This window comes from Odocoileus virginianus, chromosome 6, assembly GCF_023699985.2.
Source record: "Odocoileus virginianus isolate 20LAN1187 ecotype Illinois chromosome 6, Ovbor_1.2, whole genome shotgun sequence".
Classification (NCBI taxonomy): Eukaryota; Metazoa; Chordata; class Mammalia; order Artiodactyla; family Cervidae; genus Odocoileus; species Odocoileus virginianus.
In genome coordinates this window covers 40,680,601-40,702,112 of record NC_069679.1, presented here as the reverse complement: position 1 = coordinate 40,702,112, position 21,512 = coordinate 40,680,601, and the positions used below count along the sequence as shown (strand labels likewise).

The 21,512-nt window shown below is 44.3% G+C and overlaps 1 protein-coding gene across 2 annotated transcripts in view; it reads left to right on the top strand.

The window, feature by feature from the left end:
* Positions 1 to 1,213: 1,213 nt before the first annotated feature.
* The window catches only part of LIPC (lipase C, hepatic type), a 180,273-nt gene continuing 159,974 nt past the window's right edge, over positions 1,214 to 21,512 (top strand). For both annotated transcript variants that reach the window (XM_070469226.1, XM_020882516.2), the window contains exon 1: positions 1,214 to 1,346. In XM_070469226.1, coding sequence (XP_070325327.1) covers positions 1,262 to 1,346 — 85 coding nt within the window. In that variant the 5' untranslated portion in view covers positions 1,214 to 1,261. The remainder of the gene's footprint in view (positions 1,347 to 21,512) is intronic.

The following is a 21,512-nucleotide window of genomic DNA, read 5'->3' as shown; positions in this document are numbered from 1 at the left end:
AAGTCCTTTTAATGATGTTTCCCTAGTCACCGGCCTCCATGCTGATCCTGGAACATTCCAGGCATGCTCCTACTTCAGGGCCTTTGCACTGGCTGCGCTGGTTATTCTAACTACCTGATGCTCTCCTCCTCAACATGTCCACAGGGGCAACTCCCTCAAACTCTTGCTCAGAATTCAACTTCCCAAAAAGGCTCATCCTAACCATTCTATTTAAAATCACTACCTTCCCCAAACCCCTTAACTCAGCCATACTTTTCCTTTTCCTGTCACTTAGATCGCATTCTACCAATCTACATAAATCTCTTATGTATTATACCTATTGTCTCTTATCTTATTCTTCCCATCTCCAATGGCACATAAATACCACAAGGACTGGAATCTTGGTCTGTTTTGTTCACTTGTTTATCCCAAGTACTAGAATAGTGCCTGGTATGTAATAGGTATTTTTTTTAAAGTTGAAAAAAATGAATAAAGTTTACCAAGGAATATTAACACGAGAAATGCATGGTAGCATTTCCCCTGTCTGGTCTCACCAAGTGGCCTTACTTCTCAGTCCTCTACACAGTTAGAGCATCCATTAATACAAAGGAGGAAAGAGTGTGCTTACTCATTTTTCAAAGGGGCCCCCAGCAAAACATCCAGTTCGTCATCTTGGCTCCTTTACCAACTCCTTTTTACACTGACATTAGAGGTTTTCTGCCCCTTTCAGTTATAGAAATTTTGCCCATCACTCTTTGATCACAGAACCAGTAGTTTTGCTAAACTCAACAGAAAACAGACCCCATGGGGGCTCTCCTTATAGCAGAGCCCTTTCCTTTCTCTTTGAGTTTAGTCTGCATTTGAAATACCACTGCCTGTATCCCCTTTGCAGTGCTGACAGAGAGAGACTTTGGCAATTCTGTGGAAGCCACCTACCCCTGACCTTTGACAGAATTTCCAAACATATTAACTTCAAACTGATGCATTTAGAACTGTGACCTTGGCCCTGGAAGGCAAGAATACATGACAAGATATTTTATTTTCAAAATGTATCAGGATAAAAAATACTTCTGTAAATCAAACTTTTTCTCTTTTTTTATATGAGGTAGATTTAGATTTGGGGGTTGGGTGTAGGAAGGAAAGAGTCTGAACACTAGAAAACATGTTTAAAAGGTTAATTATTAATGGACAGTCTTCCCTAACAAAGTATCAATAGGCAATCTGGTCTCTTTAGCTTCAGAAATTAGCAAGAGGACCTCGGACCCCAGGTGAAACAGGAGAAATGGAAAATCCCTTGTGTGTCTCTATCTTCTTGTTTTTGTGCATCTTGATCCAATCAAGTGCCCATGGACAAAGCCTGGGAACAGGTAAGAGCCTGCCCTTTCTCCGGAGATGGGCATGGACTTTCTTCTTTCAAAGTACAAAGCAGTGAATCCAAGCGTTTTGACTATGTCAGACAGAGTTTGCTTCACAGCGTATTAGGTGATTCTATGATCGGCATCACAGGTCATAGGGACATGTAGCTGTTTGTAGGCATTTCCTAAATTCTGAAATTTTAGGGAATTGCTCTAGGAGTAGAAGTCTTCTCAAAGCAATGAAGTCTCTCTCATATCTGATTCAGAAATAGTCAGGCTAAGACTTCTTTGGTGGCAAATAATCTGAAAGAGTCTCAGATCTTCCTGAGAGTTAATCTGGCGTCTAATTTGCAGTTGAAGAGAACAGCTTGTAATGAAGCCCTCCATCTTGCTGAGGTTGTCTAATTGCTGGCTCTCTCAGAAGAGAGGAATTTGTAGAATCTTCTTTCCAATCAGGTTGAACACGAAGCTATCATTGCACATTTTCTAAACCTCACTTTTTCTGTCAAAGTTTTACTCTGAGACTAAGCAGTCACACCTGTTTGTTCTGGAAATTCATAGGTTGATGGTCAAAGTGATCCAAATGCTTGATTAGGCAGGTGGATCACAGGTTCCTGGCTAAAGAGTGCATTGGATCAGTAAATGATGGATCTGAAGTGAACTGAACACTTTGGCCAAATGAGACCAAGCTTTGAGACTTTGTTATTGTGTTGGTTACTGGTTTTTCTTTCCTCTAAGACTATGCTTGGAGGGAGCTCCAAAAAGAATTAGAAGCTTACTACCCAAAGACATACCTGAAAACCCCAGAACATTTTTTTTCTCCTTTAGGAAAAAAAGGCTATTCTTTGTATTTAATTATTATTTTGTATATTAGGTCAGTTAATAACTTATTAGCAGTATTAATTATTACCATTCATTGAGCATTTTGTATGTCAACTACCAGGTTAGTTATATTTTGCATACATCATCTCACTTACAAAACTGAGTCCAAAAATATTAATAATAACTTAGAGCCATGCAGGCAGAATTGTTCATAATTTTTCTTCCCTGTGTTCACAAGGATATTGGTGAAGGGCTTTTCCTACCCTTTGGCCCAGAATGTTTTTAATTTCTTACTGAAGTATAACATATATCTCAAAAAATGCCTATATCATAAAGTGCTCAATGAATTTTCACAACCTAAGCCAGCATCCCAGGAGCCTCCCTTGCACACACATCCCTGGAGCCTTAACATAGATTATTTTGATTTTTTGGAGCTTTTCAGTAATGGTCGTATATAATATGTGCTCTTTTTGTTCCGGGCTTCTTTCACTCAACTTTATGTTGGTAAGTCATCCATGCAGTTGCATGTAGTATGACACATTCACTCAGGTCACTGTAGCATCCTGCTGTATGAATATACCACCTTTGGTTTATTTGTTCTGCTTCTGATTGGACCAGATGTTTCAGTAGAGACTTGGGGGTTGCATGCCATTGGAGTTAAGGTGAAGGATGAAAGGCAGGACAGCCTCCCCCGGGGTTGCTTGGTATTAGCCACATTTCCCTCAGCAAAGCCTGTGCTGGTCAGCTACTGCTTCCCCAGGGTCCCGGCTTGTCCAAACGCTGAGGGAAGTTTCCATTAGCAGGAAGGTTCTTCAGAGAAAAGGATCAGAGACAAGAAGCCTTTTGTTTCCTTGAGAGCAGAACATCTTGGCAGAATTTTTTCTGCAGGGAGTGAGTCAGATCTGTGTGCGCTAGGCTGGTGTGACGTCTTCCTTTTCCTGGGGCACTGCAAGCAAGCAGGCATCCCACAACGGAGCCCGAGAAGGTTGAGTATCTATGCCTTGTAGGATAGTTTCCCAAACTGGCCCCCAGGGGATGTTTTTGGCTGTCAGAACCAGGGAGACAGTGCTATTGTCAAGTAGAGCTTAGAAGCCAGGGATGTTGCTAAACATGCTACAGTGGACAGGAGAGCCCCCGTGGCAATGAATTATTCAGGACCAAGTGTCGATATACCAGGAAGAACTCCCATGGGATCCTTCCTCCTTAACCTGAGACCTCCCAGCTTACTTCTTTTTATTGTTATTGATGACATTGCTAATGGACCCACTAATGTATTGTGTACCCAGGATATGCCAGACATTGCACAAACATTTTACCCCACCCTCACCTTGTGGTAGAGTCAGACAGCAGAAAAATGACTTGCTGGAGATTCCACAAAAGGAGCAAGAGGTCCCTAGACTGGATCTGTCTGCTCAACGCTATAGGCTTCTGGCCATTGTGCTCTCACCTCATGGTTGAACCGCCATAGATCCCTAGAAATCCATTCTGCTCGGTTCCTCTCACGGGAAAGGAATATTGGGTAATTCCTGTCCACCAACACCAAGGGAAAGAAGATATGGTGAGCATCCCAAAGACCCTAGGACACAGAGCCTCCATTAGGCTCATCCCCAGACCCCACTCCTGAGGCCAACACTGCTTAAATGGTAGCCAGTTCTCCTAGACCCTGGCAGCCCCCACTGCCCAGTGATATCCACCAGCACTGCCTCAGGAGCCTGGCCCCTCCCTGCAATTCCCGCAGCAGCCTCCACATCCCAGAAGCAATTGAAGCCCATCCATCAGTCGCTCACTCATTTAACAAGTGTACATAGGCATCTGTCATATTGAAGGCAGTGCTTTAAGTGCAGCAATTCTCAACTTCCCAAAAGGCCCCATTACACTCTCAAAAATTAGTCACAATTCCAAAGAGATCTCTTTTATGTGGAACACAGCTATCAGTATTTACTGTATTAGAGACTAAAATGGAGAACACTTTGTAATGTTTTGAATAATAACAACAAACTCATCACATGTTACATATGAAACGATATTGTGAGGAATAACTGGTATTTGCCAAAGAACAATGAAAAATGAGTCAGAAAAGTGACACTGGGTCACAAAGGAATTTTGCTATTTTTTTCACGTTTGGCTTAATAGAAAGGGCTGGGCTTGTTTTCATCCGTTTCTGTATTGAATCTGTTGTGAAATGTTACTTGTCTGGACTACATAAAGAAAACCGGCCTCAGGTTTAGAGAAAGGGAGTTCAACCTTAGCGGTCCCGCCAAGGCCCTCACTCAGAACTGCTTTCTTTGTGCAGCAGACACTGTACAACGCGGACTGCACGGCCGCCCCTGCTCCCCACAAGCTTACTGACCAATCAGGCGGACCGGGGGCAGGAAGACAGGAGCTGCCTGCACTGCCAGAGGGCGATAAGGGGGCCATCATCCATAGAGAATGTGACAGTAATAAAACTTCTTCTCATCATCACAATTCTAAATAATGCCAGTGATAAAAATTAACACCCCCTCCAAAATAGTTCTTTTGGTCAGAGTTGTAAACAACTGCTATGGTTACTAATTGGGTTTTATTAATGTATACAAAAACTTCAAATGATCACAGTTTTATATTACTTCTCCTTGAATATATATTCTCTGTTAGTGTCAATTTAGAGACCTCCCAGTTACATAGTTGGTCCCTGATGTTCACTGACCATGAGGTATGCTCATTGCAACTGTCTAATTGTTCAGTATCCTCCCAACTTACTTTGTCATCTCATGTCCCAAATTCCATAGTATTTATTGCTTGCTTTTGCCTTTAAATAGAAAGTAAATTTAAAATTAAAAATGATATCATACTGATTAAAAAAACAAAGAAATAGAATCTGACTTCAATTCTGTTATCCTGTGACCACTTAGACTTTTGGGTTTAAAACGTAAAGCAGTAAAACAGGTTTTACAGTGAACTGTGAGGTGTAATATTTTGTTTGGTAAGTAAAAATTTGGGTTCTTCCAGGAAATATCTTTAATGCATTTGTGTATCTTTAAAGTGGAAATGTATTCTTTTTTAAATTGTTCTTTTAAAACTAAATAACAAATCAAGAAAATAGTAATTATTACTGATTTTTGCATGCATATAACTGAAAATAGCTCTTATAGAACAAATGGTATTAAAATGATCCATTCTGGGTTTCAAATATATAAGGTATAACACAGTCTAATAAAGGAGATAAGGTGTATATATAAGTTTTTTTCAACTGGATCATAAAATGTGATGAGTACTACTGCAGAGGAATACAAAGGGGTGAGTCTTTGTGTCCCCCACAAAATTCGTATGTTGAGATCCTAACCCCCAACAGGATGGCATCTGAAGAGGTAGGGACTTTGGGAGGTGATTCAGTCGTGAGAGTGGAGTCCTTGTAAATGGGCTCCTTCTAAAAGAGACCTCAGAGAACCCACTGGCTCTCTGGCTACCATATGAGGAAAACTGGAAAAGGGTTTTTACCAGAACCCCAACATGCTGGAACCTTGATCTCAGACTTCCAGCCTCCAGAATTGTGAGAAATAATTTTCTATTGTCTACAAGCCACCCACTCTGTGGTAATTTGTTACAACAGCCTGAATTAATTTAAAAAAGTCACAGGTAGAGATGAAGAAGTGTTCACTTCCAAGTACAGGTAGAGGAAAGGCTCCTGGGAGGAATCAGCATTTGAGCAGAGTCTTGCAGGACAGAATCTGGACAAACAAGGAGGCTTTCCTTGTGCATAAGCAAAGGCACAGAGACAATAAAGTACAAATGTTTTCCAAGCTCAAACCAAGCCAAAAACAGGCCTTCTGGGAAGGAGAAAAAAACTATAGGAAGGAGTTGACAGCAGCACTGCATCACAACTGTCAAAAACTAGAAACAGTTTGAATGCCCAACAATAAACCATCAAGGAGGAAGCAGCCAGCTATTACTAAGTCCTCCTTTAAACAAGCATTGTATTGAATACCTACTACTAGAAGTGCCAGGCAATTTGTGGAGCAATAATGATGGGAATCTGAAATAAAAGCCTTACTGCTAACACTTAAGCACTTATAGTGGCAAATTATCAAAGAGATCTGTGACCTCCAAAAGGTTACATAACAACTGGTCTTGTAGCTTTTAAAAACAAGTATGAGGAAATTTTATATGCAATAAAGTGGGGGAGAAAACAGGACTAAATAAATTATATATTGAATCACAACTATGATAAAAATTTTTTATACTTGTATATCACTAGGGATTGAAAGTATATGTAAAGATCAATAAAGAGCTTTAAGGGCATGGAATCTGTATGTGAGTGTGTGTGTTTTAAGTATTTACATGTAACAGAAAAAAAAAAAAACAACCTGATTAGCGGCAATTAGATCTGTCCTGGATTTGCTGTCCCTAGAGAGACCACCTCCACCCATCCCCACAGGCTTGGGAGGCCCGGAATTACATCCCCAGTGTGGCCGGCAAATTCCTAACAGGCCTCCACAACTGCAGGAAAGGTCATTCATGAGTAACATCCGAGGTGGGATCCAGAGATGGAACTCACCCAGGCGAGTGTATGAAAAGTAGAATCAGCAGGAAGTCAGTCCATAGAACTCGTGAAATCCTGCCTGCCCTCTGCTAGAGCCCCTCCCACCACACCACCAGACTTCCTGCCCAGTGGCTGAGCCAGGCTGGAGCCCTCCTGAGGGCATGGTACCCAGAGAGGAGAAGTCTGGGGTGAGAGGACCGCAGGCCTTCCCCACCCTGCTCATCTTTCACAAGGGGCTCAGGACTTGAAGCCATATTTAATGAATTAAATCCCACCACCACCTTCCCACTGCCCTGTTTTCCATACCAGCTGCCACACTGCTATGAGGCATGCTGTGTCCCTGCAGGTGAGTCAGCAGCGGGAGGGGAAGGAGAGGCAGGGCTGGGCCAGAGGCTTGCCCGATTTTAGGCCTGGTGCACAAGACACGGCTGAGCAGTTCCAGTTACATTCTCCAAGGGCACGTGACCACCTTGACCTCAGCCTGGGGTGTCTCTGACATCCCTGAGGTCCGCGGAGGACATGAGGCACAGCATCTCTCATAGCTGTGTGCTGGTTCTTAGAAGAGTGTTCGTTTTAGAGTGGGGCCCTATCAGCCAGAGACTGCGGTCCAGCCCACTGGGGCAGGGGGCTGGCCAGGAGCAGGTAAAACATCTGAACCCCTGCCAAACATGCTGAGGATCCTGGCCAGACTCTAACCCCAGGGTTAAAACTAGAATGATAGTCCTGCCGAGAGTGGGGTGTCTCTGTTAAGGCAGACAGCAGGTGCACCCAGCTGCTGACACTCAGGCACCCGGCTCACGGCCAGGAGACAACCTGGATTCAGGTCAGGGGGCAGCCGTACTTCTCAAGAAAAGGTGTCATTCTTGGATGTCGCCAAAAGGTAGCGTGGCGACGTCTTGGCAGCTTCAGGGTTTCAGGAAAGGATTTAGGTAAGGGAAAACCTGTGTTTCTGGATATCTCTGGAAAACTTAGGGTTACTGACTGACATCACTTTCCTCTCGGCTTATGACTATTTCCAGAAACACTCATAGTTTCGACGTTTGTGTGGGATCTGGGGGGAGGGGCAGGAAGACGTACAGAGAGGGGGAGGCCTCCTTGTCTGTCCCAGCACTTTCTCCTCCATATGTGCAAGCTCACTTTCAGGGTCCTGGCGAGGTACGCTTTGGCACAGCTTTTAGATAACGTATTGTGGAACCACTAAAAATAGTTCTTATGACCAGCGGTCCCCAACCTTTTATGTCACGAGGGACCAGTTTCGTGGAAGATAGCTTTTCACACAGACTGGGGTGGGAGGAGACGGCTTCAGGATGATTCAAGCATATTACATTTATTGTGCACTAATCTAATCTAATGTTGCCGCTGATCAGACAGGAGGTACCATTATGTGGCCCAGAGGTTGAGGACCTCTGCTTATGATGATATAAAAGTGGCAGCACTGAATAATATTTTCATTCCAAGGCTAAGTGGGACAAAAGTAGCATACCTAATTGTGTGTGTCTTCTGATTACAATTCCATGAAAACATGTGCATTTGAGGAAAAAAAAATTACTGGAAGAAAAGGAATAAACATGTTCATACTTCAGTTGAGTTTACACCTAAATTTCTGTCTTCCAAATTTTATGTGATGTTGTAGTTTGTATATACTATTTTGCTTGAATGATTTGAATAATTTAAAAATTTATATCAAAATGATAAAGCAAAGGGATTTGACTAGTCAGACTCAAACTTTAGTTTGCACTAGAAGTCTATTAAAATATGATTTTATTAAATCTCATTTATTTATAAAATAAACAAATTCTATTAAATTTGTTAGCAAGTTCCTGACTCAGCTAGCCTGGGGTGGATCCAGGAATTTGCATTTCTAAAGGACCCAGGTGTTGCTTCAGGTCTGGGGACTACACATTGAGAACCACTGAAAAACAAAAATAGACAGTTAATGGCAAAACATTAATTTGACTTGAACCCAGGTCTCCTGACTTCCTGGCTTAAAGTTCTTCCCTCAGAAACAATGCAAACCTGGGGCAAAACCGGTATCCTGCAGCAGGTAAATGGAGGGATACCAGTGTTCATGATCCTGAATATTGACCTCCCTCAAGGGAGCATAGGAGTGTTAGCTGCTCAGTTGTGTCTGACTCTTTGTGAACTCATGGACTGTGGCCTGCCAGGCTCCTCTCTCCATGGAATTCTCCCGGCAAGAATACTGGAGTGGGTACCCATTCCCTTCTCCAGGGAATCTTCCCAATCCAGGGATTGAACCCGGGTCTCCCACTTTGTAGGCAGATTCTTTACCATCTGAGCCACCAGGGAAGCCCAAGAGTAGCCATATTCCGGATAATATAAAACCACTAAATATTCATGACAAGTTAGTCCTCCAGAATAAAGTATCATCATGCTAAAAAGACAGTGGTTCTTTAATTGAAAAAAGAAATTCCCAAGTTGAGATTTAGTTGTAATTGGTAGAAAAATACTAGTTGCAATAATGAATTAACCATACACAGTAAAGCATGCCTTGGCAGGCCTGAAAATAGGATCAAGCAAATTCTTTTCCTATGAGCTGGGCATTACCATGAGCTGGGCAGAGTCTGTGATAATCCTAGTTGACTAGGACTGGCCTTTCCGTGACTGCGAAAAACTTTCCAGTGACAAATGTTCCAGCCTCCTTGTCCCAAGAGAAACCAAAAGAGTGAAAACAACGTATTTCTTCTGAAATATAACGAGATCAACAACAACAAATTACAGCCTTTATTAACCCCCTACTGTGTACCAGGCCCCATGGTTTGTACAAAAAGGTGTTCCTGAGGATACAACAATGAAAAAGGAGCTTCCCAGTTGATGAAATCTGAAGTCCCCTACAATCATGTGTGTGTGTGTCTGTGTCTGTGTGTGTTAGAGACTGGAAGAGGTATAATTTCAACATGGTGTGATGAGTGCACAATTAGATACGAAACATCACAAGGCAGGAAAGGTTAGCAGAGAAGGCTTTATAGAGGAAGTGATATTTGAGTTGAGCCTTGAAGGAGAAGAAGTAGAAGGATGTAGCAAGCAGAAGGAAAAGCATGAGCTAGTCTTGGAGACTTGAAAACATGCAGTGAAATTGGGAATCTCTGAGATGTTTGCTGGGCTTCCCTGGTAGCTCAGAGGTAAAGAATCTGCCTGTAATGGCAGGAGATGCAGCGTCAATCCTTGGGTCGGGAAGATCCCCTGGAGGAGGGCATGGCAACCCACTCCAGTGTTCTTGCCTGGAGAACCCCATGGACAGAGGAGCCTGCAGGCTACATTCTATAGGGTCATAAGGAGTCCAACACGACTGGAGTGACTAAAGTGACTGAGCATACACACATTCTTAAATATAAATTGAGTACCTGCACACAGACAGTTGCCATAGCTCAGGGTAGGGCACAAAAGAAGTGGTCAGAGGTGAGGGCCTCTGAGGCCACGCTAATGAGTTTGGCCCTCACTCTGGAGGCAGTGGGGCTGCCACTGAAGCTGGGATTTGGAAAGGGGAGGGACTCGGTCATGGCTTCCTTTCCTGCTGGGTGGATGTCTCACAGCCTGGCTGAAATTCTAGCCACTCCCTGATGGAAAGCCATGTTATCAGCAGGAAAAGACAGGGGTGGGGCTCAGAAGTTACAGGCTCCGCAACCTCACCTGACTGAGGCCGACCAACACTCAGACTTACCCATGGGCAAGTCTGTTTGAAGTTTACATGTTAATTGCTGTTCCTAAACACTAATTGTAGGAGAGATTTACACCAGTGAAACTGAGGCAGGTACACATAATAGAACCTTGAATAGGAACCTACAATTTAAGAAGTATAATACCTCCTTCTGAGTCTCAAAAGAGAACCATCTGCAAATTCCACATCACACTAGTTTATAGACCTAGAGCAATTTCAACGTTAAAAGCTCACTCCTGGGACTTCCCTTGTGATCCAATGGCTAAGACTCCACACTCCCAACTCAGGAGACCCAGGTTCAATCCCTGATCAGCAAACTAGACCCCACAAGCCATAACTAAGACCCAGTGCAGCCAAATAAATAAAAAAATACTGATTTAAGAAAAAATCTTGTTCCTACCTGCATGATATCACTTGATTCACACAATATCCTGGGCAGGTATCATTATGCCCATTTTACAGATGTAAAGATTCACCAGCCAAAGCCTACAGGGAACACACTTGGAATCAGATGAAAGTTAGGATTATTTGGCTTACTGCAGCTAGGGAAGATGCACTCCAGAGAAACTCGAGAGCATCCCTACACGAGGAGTTGAGAGGGGCTTCTTAGAAAATCTGGGCTTGTGCTGGGTGAGACTACAGAAAGGTTGGAGAAGCTGGGGAATTCTAGAAGGCAGCTGTGCTCACCACTGTGCCACCAACGCTGACAGTAGTAGCCATTCTCAATGGGATTCTGTCAAAATGGGAGGGTATCATTCAGCTATCCAGTATCTTCATCTAATTAATTGTTGTGAAATCATTAGTGCTTAATTTAAGTAATAACATTCCAGCAGGCGAGGCTAAAACTGGCATTGCTACAGGAGCAGCAGTCCCTCCTTGTTAGCTGGAAGCAGGCAATGTCTGGTCACGTTTTTGGAGTCAGAGTGGCCTCCTTTCTGTCCTGTTGTAAACATAGATGCGGAGGTTTTTGTAGCATGTTGCTTCTGTGTTGTGGGCACTGTCTATGTTCAGTTGGGAACATCGTGGTCTGGCTGCCAGCAAGGTTCATTTTTGTTGCTGTTTTGTTTGTTTTCATTTTCTCACTTACCCAGTAACCCAGGTAATGTCATTGACATCTCTTGATACCTCCACCCTAGCCAAACAGCCTTGGGTGGCTGCCTTCACCTCCTGAGCCTACAGTCTCTCACCAATATTGGCCCTTTCAGCACTGACAGCCTGAGTGTCACCAGGGCTCATCAAGAGGCATCGTGGTGCCCTGAGACCTTCAACACCTACCTCATCAGCTGTCAGCTATTTAACCATTAACGGCAGAGAGAAATATAAACATGAAGTTCTATCCACTTTAAACATGAAACATTGACCCTGCCTTAACCCTAGTGCAACCCAGTTGCCTTGAGCCATTCAAAGATTCCCAAACACCAGGGGGACAAAGGTGCAGTTCTATAAGAGCAAGCCAAGCAGTAAATAACCATTAGACCTTTCCTTTCCCAAGGCTGTTTTATACTGGTCCAGACACGCATTCATTTTTGGTTTGAGTAATAACAATGAAAAATATACATTTGATGCTTACATTGTTTTGAGTAGAAACAAGGTCTATGAAATAATGTGTTTAGTTGCTCAGTCATGTCTGGCTCTCTGCAACCCTATGGACCATAACCTTCCAGGATCCTCTGTCCATGGGATTCTCCAGGCAAAAATACTGGACTGGGTTGCCATTCCCTTCTCCAGGGGATCTTCCCAACCCAGGGATCAAACCCTGGTCTCCTACACTGCAGGCAGATTCTTTATCTCTGAGCCACCAGGTAAAGCCTATATGAAATAAGAGTAACTACTAATTTTTGAGAACTTTTAAATGTGCCAAATACTTTGTCTATTTGTTTTCCTTTATCCATGCAACCTTCCTGGAGATAAATATCACTGTCACTACTTTACAGGGGAAACTATGGTTCAGAGGAATGAAGAAGCAAGCACAGCTCCAGGATCCCTAGGATTCTCACTGGTGCTTATTTCTGGTGATGCTGGCTCCCTTCAGAGCCCACATGGGTACATTTGCTTTCAGAGGTTTCCCGCTTTGAATGTTACTCAATGTCAGGGGAGCCTCAGACATACTCTGAGCTTCTCTGGGCCTGACCCCTTCTAACTAGAAGTTTGCACTTATCTTACCCATTGTGAGTGATGTCTACCTCTCAATGGCCCAGGAGAAAACCCACCCCTGGACAAAGTCCTGGTCCCCTTGTGTCTCAGCTTCCATCACAGCCACTGGTTCCCCAATGTCAAGCTCAGAAACAAGGTGTAAGGACAAATCCAGGCAGACAAAAAAAAAAAAAAAGAAGAGGCCTCATGACTTCAAACCTGAAAATTCTGGGCCAATTTAAGGAAACCAGGGATGCTGTGAAAAGGTTAAAATATTTTTTTTCTTCACCCAAGAATGCTCGAGGAACAGAGTTATTTTCACAAGCTGAGAGGGACCCTCCACAGAGAGCTTGGTGACATCACCAAAACAGCACCCGAGAAGTCTCCTTCTGTGAGGTTTTGCCACTGTTCCATGACTACATCCTCTTGGTGTGTGGTTGTCGTGGCCTGGCCACCTCCTTCAGCCACATAGAGGGGCTCCTGTCTCAGATTTATGATCAGAATAAGTGATGTCAAAGTGAAACCATGTAAGTCACATTTTGACTTGAACTCAGTCTCACACCTGGTCTCAGGAATTAATGAAACTCAGGTTCTTGATGTCTCATCACAGAAAGAATTCAGTGAGAGACAAAGTGATAGATAAGAAGTTGATTTATTTAAAGAGAAACACACTCCACAGAGTTTTGACTGTCTCAGAAAATGAGAGCAGCCTTGGAATAGGGTGTGTTTAGTTTTTATGGGCTGAGTTTCATAGGCTAATGAGTAGGAGTATTCCAACTATTAATATTTCAGGGAAGGGGCAAGGATTCGAGGAACTGGGCCACCACCCACTTTTTGACCTTTGATGATTGACCTCAGAACTGTCATGGCAATGATAAGTGTGCCACTTAGCTTGCTGATGTGTTTCAATGATCACATTTTTGTCGTTCACTTGCTAAGTCGTGTCTGACACTTTGCCACCCCATGGACTATAGCACTCCAGGCTTCCCTGTTCTTCACTGTCTCCTGGAGTTTGCTCAAACTCATGTCCATTGAGTCAGTGATATGATCCAACCATCTCATCTTCTGTCACCCTTCTCCTCCTGCCTTCAATATCTCCCAGCATCAGCATCTTTTCCAGTGAGTCGGCTCTTCATATCAAGTGGCCAAAGTAGTGGAGCTTCAGCATCAGTCCTTTCAATGAATATTCAGAGTTGATTTCCTTTAGGACTGACAGGTTGGATCTCCTTGCTGTCCAAGGGACTCTCAAGAGTCTTCTCCAACACCACAGTTCAAAAGCATCAATTCTTTGGTGCTCAGCCTTCTTTATGGTTCAACTCTCACATCTGTACAAGACTACTGAGAAAACCATAGCTTTGACTATACAGACCTTTGTTGGCAAAGTGATGTCTCTGTTTTATCATATGCTGTCTAGGTTTGTCATAGCTTTTCTTCCAAGGAGCAAGCATCTTTTAATTTCACTGGTGCCCTCACCATCCACAGTGATTTTGGAGCCCAAGAAAACACTGAGACTCAAACTCTAGTGAAAGTTGACTTGTCCACCATCTTGGACCTATTTTGTTCTAAGCAGTTTATGTCATGCCCTGGGGCATCATTCTTTTAAAGTTTGTACCCTGCCTCCTTCCCTCCTGTTTCAAAAGCAGGAAGAGGTGGAGAGAAGACCCAGAAGGGAGGGTGCGGATTCACCTGTCCACTCACACCTGGAGACATCCAGATATCAATTCAAGCACTGAAGTCCACCCTTGGTGCCTGGGCCTGTATCTACTCACAGATGTAGCCACACACGAGCTCTGTGCGGATCTCGTGTTAGGACTCGACCACATCCAAAATTCATCAGTATGTTCCTTTGCTGGGGCTGCCATAACACAAGACCACAGACTGGTGGTTCAAACAACAGAAATTTATTATCTTGCAGTCCTGGATGTTAGAAGTCAGAGGTCAAAGTATCAGCAGGGCTGGTTTCTCCTGAGGCGTCTCTGCTTGGCTTGCAGATGGCAGTCTATTGTCACGTGATCTTCCCTCAGCACGTGTCTTGTTCTAATCTTTTTAAGAACACGAGTCACACTGGAGTAGGGCCCTCTCTAAAGACCTCATTTTAGCTTAATTACTTCTTTGAAGATTCTAGCTTCCGACCCCCATTCTGACATACAGAGGGTTAGTACATCCAGCAAGCACTTAGAACAACATCCTGCTCTGACCTAGGCCCTGGGCGAGGCATGGGGAACCCTGGGGCCATCATTGTTCTGTCTGAGCTTCAGCAATCCCCCGGGGGTGGTGGCACTTCAGGGTTAGAAAAATAAGCTTATAAATACACCTGAGACTGGAAAGTAAGTGTAAGTCTATACCCTCCAAACCAGGCCCAAACAGGGGGCTTTTGCTACTGGTGGTGCAGAAAGCTATGGCTAGCTGAGGTGCACAAGAGCCATCTGGCAGCTTGTGGGGGGAGGGGACTCCCCCCTTTCCAATGGCATGATTAAGAGTTTCTGGCAGCAGGAGCAATAACTGGCTGGAGACCAAGAAGGAGCCGTTTATCTGGCTCCTGGTGGGAGTGAGTGATAAAACTCACCCTCTGGCTCGGCACCATCCTCAAGGGAGGTGCCCGCTGTGAGCCCCCCGGCCTCTCCCTGGCTTGGGGAGGCGATTTTCCCCACACAGGCGAGCTGGCCCCAGTCAGGCCACTGCCTAGACTCACCCTGGCCTCAGGCAGGGATGGCTGCCATCCTCTCCCAGGTGTCTGCTTTCTCCCTTCAGGCCCCACAGACTCCGAAGGAGGAGAGGATGACCCCCAGCCAGAGGACACAGCAGGATTGGGAAGATAACCACCATGGCTTCTCTTCGGGGAAATGAACCACAGATTGTGAGGGAGACTGGGTAAAAGAGACCTGGATCTGGAATCTAAAAACCTCATCTCCGTCCTGGCTACATCACTTACTGCAGGTGGCCTCGAGCAAATCGCCATAGTCTCTAGGCCTCGGCTTTTCAGTAGTGAGTGGGGTTGGTATTAGAGACCCAACAGGGTTCTGAGGATGAAATGGGTCATTTATGTATGTGAAACTATGTAATGCAACTCTGCATGGCTGGCCATAAAACAACATTTGTAAGAACATACTCTTTACTAAGTCGTCCTCCATTACAATGCTCATCTGATTCACTGAATACGCCCATTGCTTCCCCCACTTTTTATTACCAAAGTATCCCAGTATAGAAAAAAATTGAAAGAAGAGCACAAAGAATGACTGTACGTCCTCCAGATAGATTCAATAACACGTTAGCATATTTATTCTCTCTCTATGCACATTTATATGTGTGTGTGACACAGAACCATTTGATTTCTGTCTCTATCTCTCGCTATATGTATATATATATGAAAATGAATATCTGTAAGTCTCTGTTCTGTTTCTTTCCCACATATATATGTGAGCCCAGTCTCTCAGACCTCCAGTGAACCTCTTTTGTTCTTACATTACCTGCCGCATCTCTCTCTCCCTACTGGACTAGGAACACCTCAAAAGTGGGGACAAGGTAGTCACCATTGTATCCCCAGGACTCACAGAAGCTGGCATGGCATAGGCATTTGACAAGTGACCTTTGAGTAAATCCCTCTTCAACAAAGAACTAACCAACATACACTTTTTTTTTTAAGTAAATGAGTTTTAAGTCATTTCATCTGGCAAATTCCAGATCCCTGCTGGTGATAATGGAAAAAACACCCAGAGGTGCAGGATGTTCAGGCCTTGCTCTACTTCTCCCTCTAAAAGCATGGGGACTCTGAAGTCACTTGGGGCTCATGGGGAGAGGCTGTACTACGATGCAGCTATCCATTTGCTGTATGGAAATACTCTCCAGACCACAGTCTACTCTGGAAAACACACATGCACAAAGAAGCTGACTCTGTCCCCACAATGGATCTCACAGAAGTGATGTAAGTCCATTGGGTTTTCAGGGAACCCACTTTCAGACCAGTCAGGGTGGGAAAAGGGTGTGTTGTTGTCTGGCCTATAAATTCCCTACAATGCTCACGAACTTCACAGGGGTTTTAAGCTTCCCTCAGCCTCAGATGGGGCTTCCGAGGTGGAACTACTGGTAAAGAACCTGCCTGCAATGCAGGATATGTAAGAGACATGGGTTTGAGCCCTGGGTTGGGAAGACCACCTGGAAGAGGAAATGACAACCCATGCCAGTATTCTTGCCTCGAGAATCCCATGGACAGAGGAGCCTGGCAAGCTACAGTGCATCGGGTTGAAAAAAGTAAGACACGAATGAAGCGACTTTGCATGCAGGCAACTTCAGATGGCACTTTTTAAAACAGAGTTTCTCAAAGTTTAATGTGCACATGAATCACCTGAGGAGCCTGATAAAATGAATGCTCTGTTTCAGTACATCTGGGATGGGCTCCAAGATCTTGTGTTTCTAACAAGTGTTTGGGTCGTTCCAATGTGGCTGGTCCCCAAAACACACTTTGAGAAGCAAAGTTCTGAAGAACACAAAATAGCTCCTCTGTTACTTGATGAACTAGTAATTAGCACCTACTTCTAGATATAAGAGCTTCCCTGGTGGTTCAGAGGTATAGAATCTGCCTGCCAAGTTCGAGACATGGATTCGATCCCTGGGTTGGGAAGATCCCCTGGAGAAGGAAATGGCAACCCACTCCAGTATTCTTGCCTGGAAAATCCCATGGACAGAGGAGTCTGGTGGGCTACAGTCCATGGGATCACAAAAAGTCAGACACAACTTAGCGACTAAACAACAACTAGATATAAGGCAACGTGCTAGCACTGGTTGTACCAGAAAATGGGAAGAAATGCAAAGACAGACAAAGGTGGACAAACTGAGGCAGTTCTTTGCCTCAAATCCAGCTGGATCTGCCTCATTACTATGTTTAGGCCTTAATTCTTACAACCTCTAATCTATACAGTGTATATTGTTGTTCTCATTTTGCTTGTGAAGAGACTGGGGTTCGTTCAGTCTGTCTTATCCAAGCCAGTGAAAGGATACTGTGAGATCTGAGCTGAGGTCTCCCTGACTCCGAGACCTGTGTTTTCCATGCACCTCTCTCACACCTGGTCTTCATGCACTTCTCACTAAGTGCTCAGATAGAAGGGCAGAGAGTGCCCTTAAAGCATTCCTCGGTAGCCCCTGGGGAAAGAAAGTGTGGTGGCAGCAGGCAAGAGACACTAAGTAACCACCAGAGACGGGAGTTAGGACCCACCGGGTGCCTCGAGGGTGCCTTGCCTTGGGTCTCTGTCTGTTTCAGGTAATATATTTCCTCATGCAGTGGATCAAATGCAGCCTACACTAGTAAACTTCAGCCATGAATTATGGCCTGAACTTTGGATAAATCACTGCCCTCACCTGGACTCAAAATTGGAAGCTCTTTAATTTCTTTTCTCTCTGACAAAAGGTCTTCTGGTCTTCCCTTCACCCTCAAGTCAGGGTGAACGTCTCTTTGGTATGTCCCCACTTGGGGCCCCCCAACCCCAACTTCTTAGCTCAGGACTGGGAGTTTCTGGGGCTCACTCTGCAGTCTTCCTGCTTTCCTTCCTAATTTCACTGTGTTTATGAGCACAACTGTGCCAGATGCTGTGCTGAGGGCTGGGGATGCCAAGGCAATGAGATGACCACCCCCCACACAGCAGTGTGGTCCAGGGATGTGTAGAAACTAACTCAGCCTGGGTGGGGACAGGCAGCCCTGAGTGGGCAGCTTCCCCACCTGCCAGGGCTTCATTCCCCAGCAGCCCTATGAGGTAAGTGCACATTTAAAATCATCCCCATTTTAAAGATGAAGAAACTGAGGCTTACAAAAGTCATCACACAATTATTAAGGCTCAAATGAAATAATATATGCAAAACCACTTAGCTGAGTGTCCAACAAGTAGGAAATAAATGGTAACTACAATGCCTTCTTTAGGGGGAAGAATTAGGGGAGGAGACATTTAGGGAGTTTGAAATCGACATGTACACACTGCTGTATTTGAAATGGATAACCAACCAGGGCCTACTGTACTGCCCAGGAAACTCTGCTCAATGTTATGCAGCAGGCTGGATGGGAGAGGAGTTTGAGGGAGAATAGAAACATATATATGTATGGCTGAGTTCCTTCCTTGTGCACCTGAAACTACTACAACATTGTTAACTGGCTATACTCCAATGTAAAAAAATATTTTTAAATAATAATAAAAAACAAAATGCCTTCTTTAAATGGCAGAACAGAGAGTAGGAGCCAGTTAGCCTTGCTCTCAGTCACAAGAAACTGGAGAGTTGAAAAAAGGCCTCTTGACTCCCCCAGAGGACAAACGCCAGGCTTGGGACTGGCCACACATAATGAGAAAACTGCTGAGGAGCAAAGTAAAAGAACCATCGAGAAAGGGCTTTGCAGGGTCCAAAGTGCCCCAACGCACCGGTGAGGGCAGTGTGAGCTCTGATGGAGGCGTGGCAGTGATAAGTCACTCTGCGGGTGGCTCAGACAGCAGCGGCAGCCCCACGGCCCTTTGTCCTTCTTAGACGGCCGCTCACCCCAGGCTCAGCTGGTCCACATTTCAGCTGTCACACTCCCCATCTGGGTAATGGAGTGTTATGAAGCATGTTGGAGGCCATCAATTAGCGCTTAACTCCGTGTCTGTTGGGTCGTATTTCCAAGGATGCTCCACTCAGATTCACGGCAGAGGTAAATCTTGCTCCTTTTCATTCAATGACTTGGAGTTAAAATGCCGCCCAACAGTTTCTCCCAAAGAAATTGAGATTTATGGGTCACTGTCAATATCAACACATGTTGACCATTATTTGAAAGCCTCCTAGGTCCTCGGGACTGATTGCTATTTACTTTGAAAGATGACTATGGCTTTATAATCCACTCAGGTTGCTGCATTTGTTTCTTCCCTTGGAGACATTTTTATTCCACTTCATGCTGTTTTGCCTGGTGGCATAAGCCCCATTCCCCCCACCCTCAACCCCATGGATACTCTCATGTATTTGAGGCTCTGGAACAGACACAAGAGGGGCCTGCTTATCCTCAGTCCAGATGCCAGTGTGACAATAGGGAGAAAGTACCTTAGTAACGAAGTGCCCCTACTTTATGGACCGAAGCCACTAGACACAATCTGAGGTTACCAAGGAGCTTGCTTGAGGGGCAATAGAAGGGGTCCCCTCATTGACACTTCTGGCCTTTGGTGTGGCTGGGCAGGGTGTGGATACTGATACAGGAGCTGAGTCACTTAGATCAGTGATATTGACATTGGTTCTCAAACATGAGCCAGCATCAGAAATGCCAGAAAGGTTTGTTAACAGAGATTTCTGGGCTCCATTCCAGAATTCTTGGTTCAGTAGGCCAAGGGTAGGGCCCAGGACTTTGCATTTCTAATGAGATTCCAGTTCAATTAAGTTGCTCAGTCGTATCCTATTCTTTGCAACCCCATGGACTACAACACGCCAGGCTTCCCTGTCCATTACCAACTCCCAGACCTTACTCAAACTTATGTCCATTGAGTCGGTGATGTCATCCAACCATCTCATCCTCTGTCATCACCTTCTCCTCCTGCCTTCAATCTTTCACAGCATCAGGGTTTTTTCCAATGAGTCAGCTCTTCACATCAGGTGGCCAAAGTATTGGAGTTTCAGCTTCAACATCAGTCCTTCCAACGAGTATTCAGGACTGATTTCCTTTAGGACTGACTGGTTGGATCTCCTTGCAGTCCAAGGGACTCTCAAGAGTCTTCTGCAACTCCACAGTTCAAAAGCATCAATTCCTCTGTGCTCAGCTTTCTTTATAGTTCAACTCTCACATACATACATGACTACTGGAAAAACCATGGCTTTGACTAGACAGACCTTTGTTGACAAAGTAATGTCTCTGCTTTTTAATATGCTGTCTAGTTTGGTCACAGCTTTGTTTCCAAGGAGTAAGCATCTTTTAATTTCATGGCTGCAGTCACTATCTGCAGTGATTTTGGAGCCCAAAAAAATAAAGTCAGCCACTGTTTCCACTGTTTTCCCATCTATTTGCCATGAAGTGATGGGACCGGATGCCATGATTTTTGTTTTCTGAATGTTGAGCTTTAAGCCAACTTTTTCACTCTCCTCTTTCACTTTCATCAAGAGGCTCTTTAGTTCTTCACTGTCTGCCATAAGGGTGGTGTCATCTGCATATCTGAGTTATTGATGTTTCTCCCAGCAATCTTGATTCCAGCTTGTGCTTCATTCCAGCCCAGCATTTCTCATGATGTACTCTGCATATAAGTTAAATAAGCAGGGTGACAATATACAGCCTTGATGTACTCCTTTCCCAATTTGGAACCAGTCTGTTGTTCTATGTCCAATTCTAATTGTTACTTCTTGACCTGCATACAGATTTCTCAGGAGGCAGGTAAGGTGGTCTGATATTACCATCTCTTTAAGAAATGTCCACAGTTCGTTGTGATCCACACAGTCAAAGGCTTTGGCATAGTCAATAAAGCAGAAGTAGATGTTTTTCTTGAACTCTCTTGCTTTTTTGATGATCCCACAGATGTTGCAATTTGATCTCTGGTTCCTCTGCCTTTTCTAAGTCCAGCTTGAACATCTGGAAGCTCACGGTTCATGTACTGTTGAAGCCTGACTTAGAGAATTTCGAGCCTTACTTTGCTAGCGTGTGACATGAATGCAATTGTGCGGTAGTTTTGAGCATTCTTTGGCATTGCCTTTCTTTGGGACTGGAATGAAAACTGGCCTTTTCCAGTCCTGTGGCCACTGCTGAGTTTTCCAAATTTGCTGACATATTGAGTGAAGCACTTTCTTCACAGCATCATCTTTCAGGATTTGAAATAGCTCAGCTGGAATTTCATCACCTCCACTAGCTTTGTTCATAGTGATGCTTCCCAAGGCCCACTTGACTTCGAGTTCCAGGATGTCTGGCTCTAGGTGAATGATTACACCATCGTGGTTATCTGGGTTGTGAAGATCTTTTTTGTAAAATAGTTCTTCCGTGTAGTCTTGCCACCTCTTCTTAGTATCTTCTGCTTCTGTTAGGTCCATACCATTTCTGTCCTTTATTGAG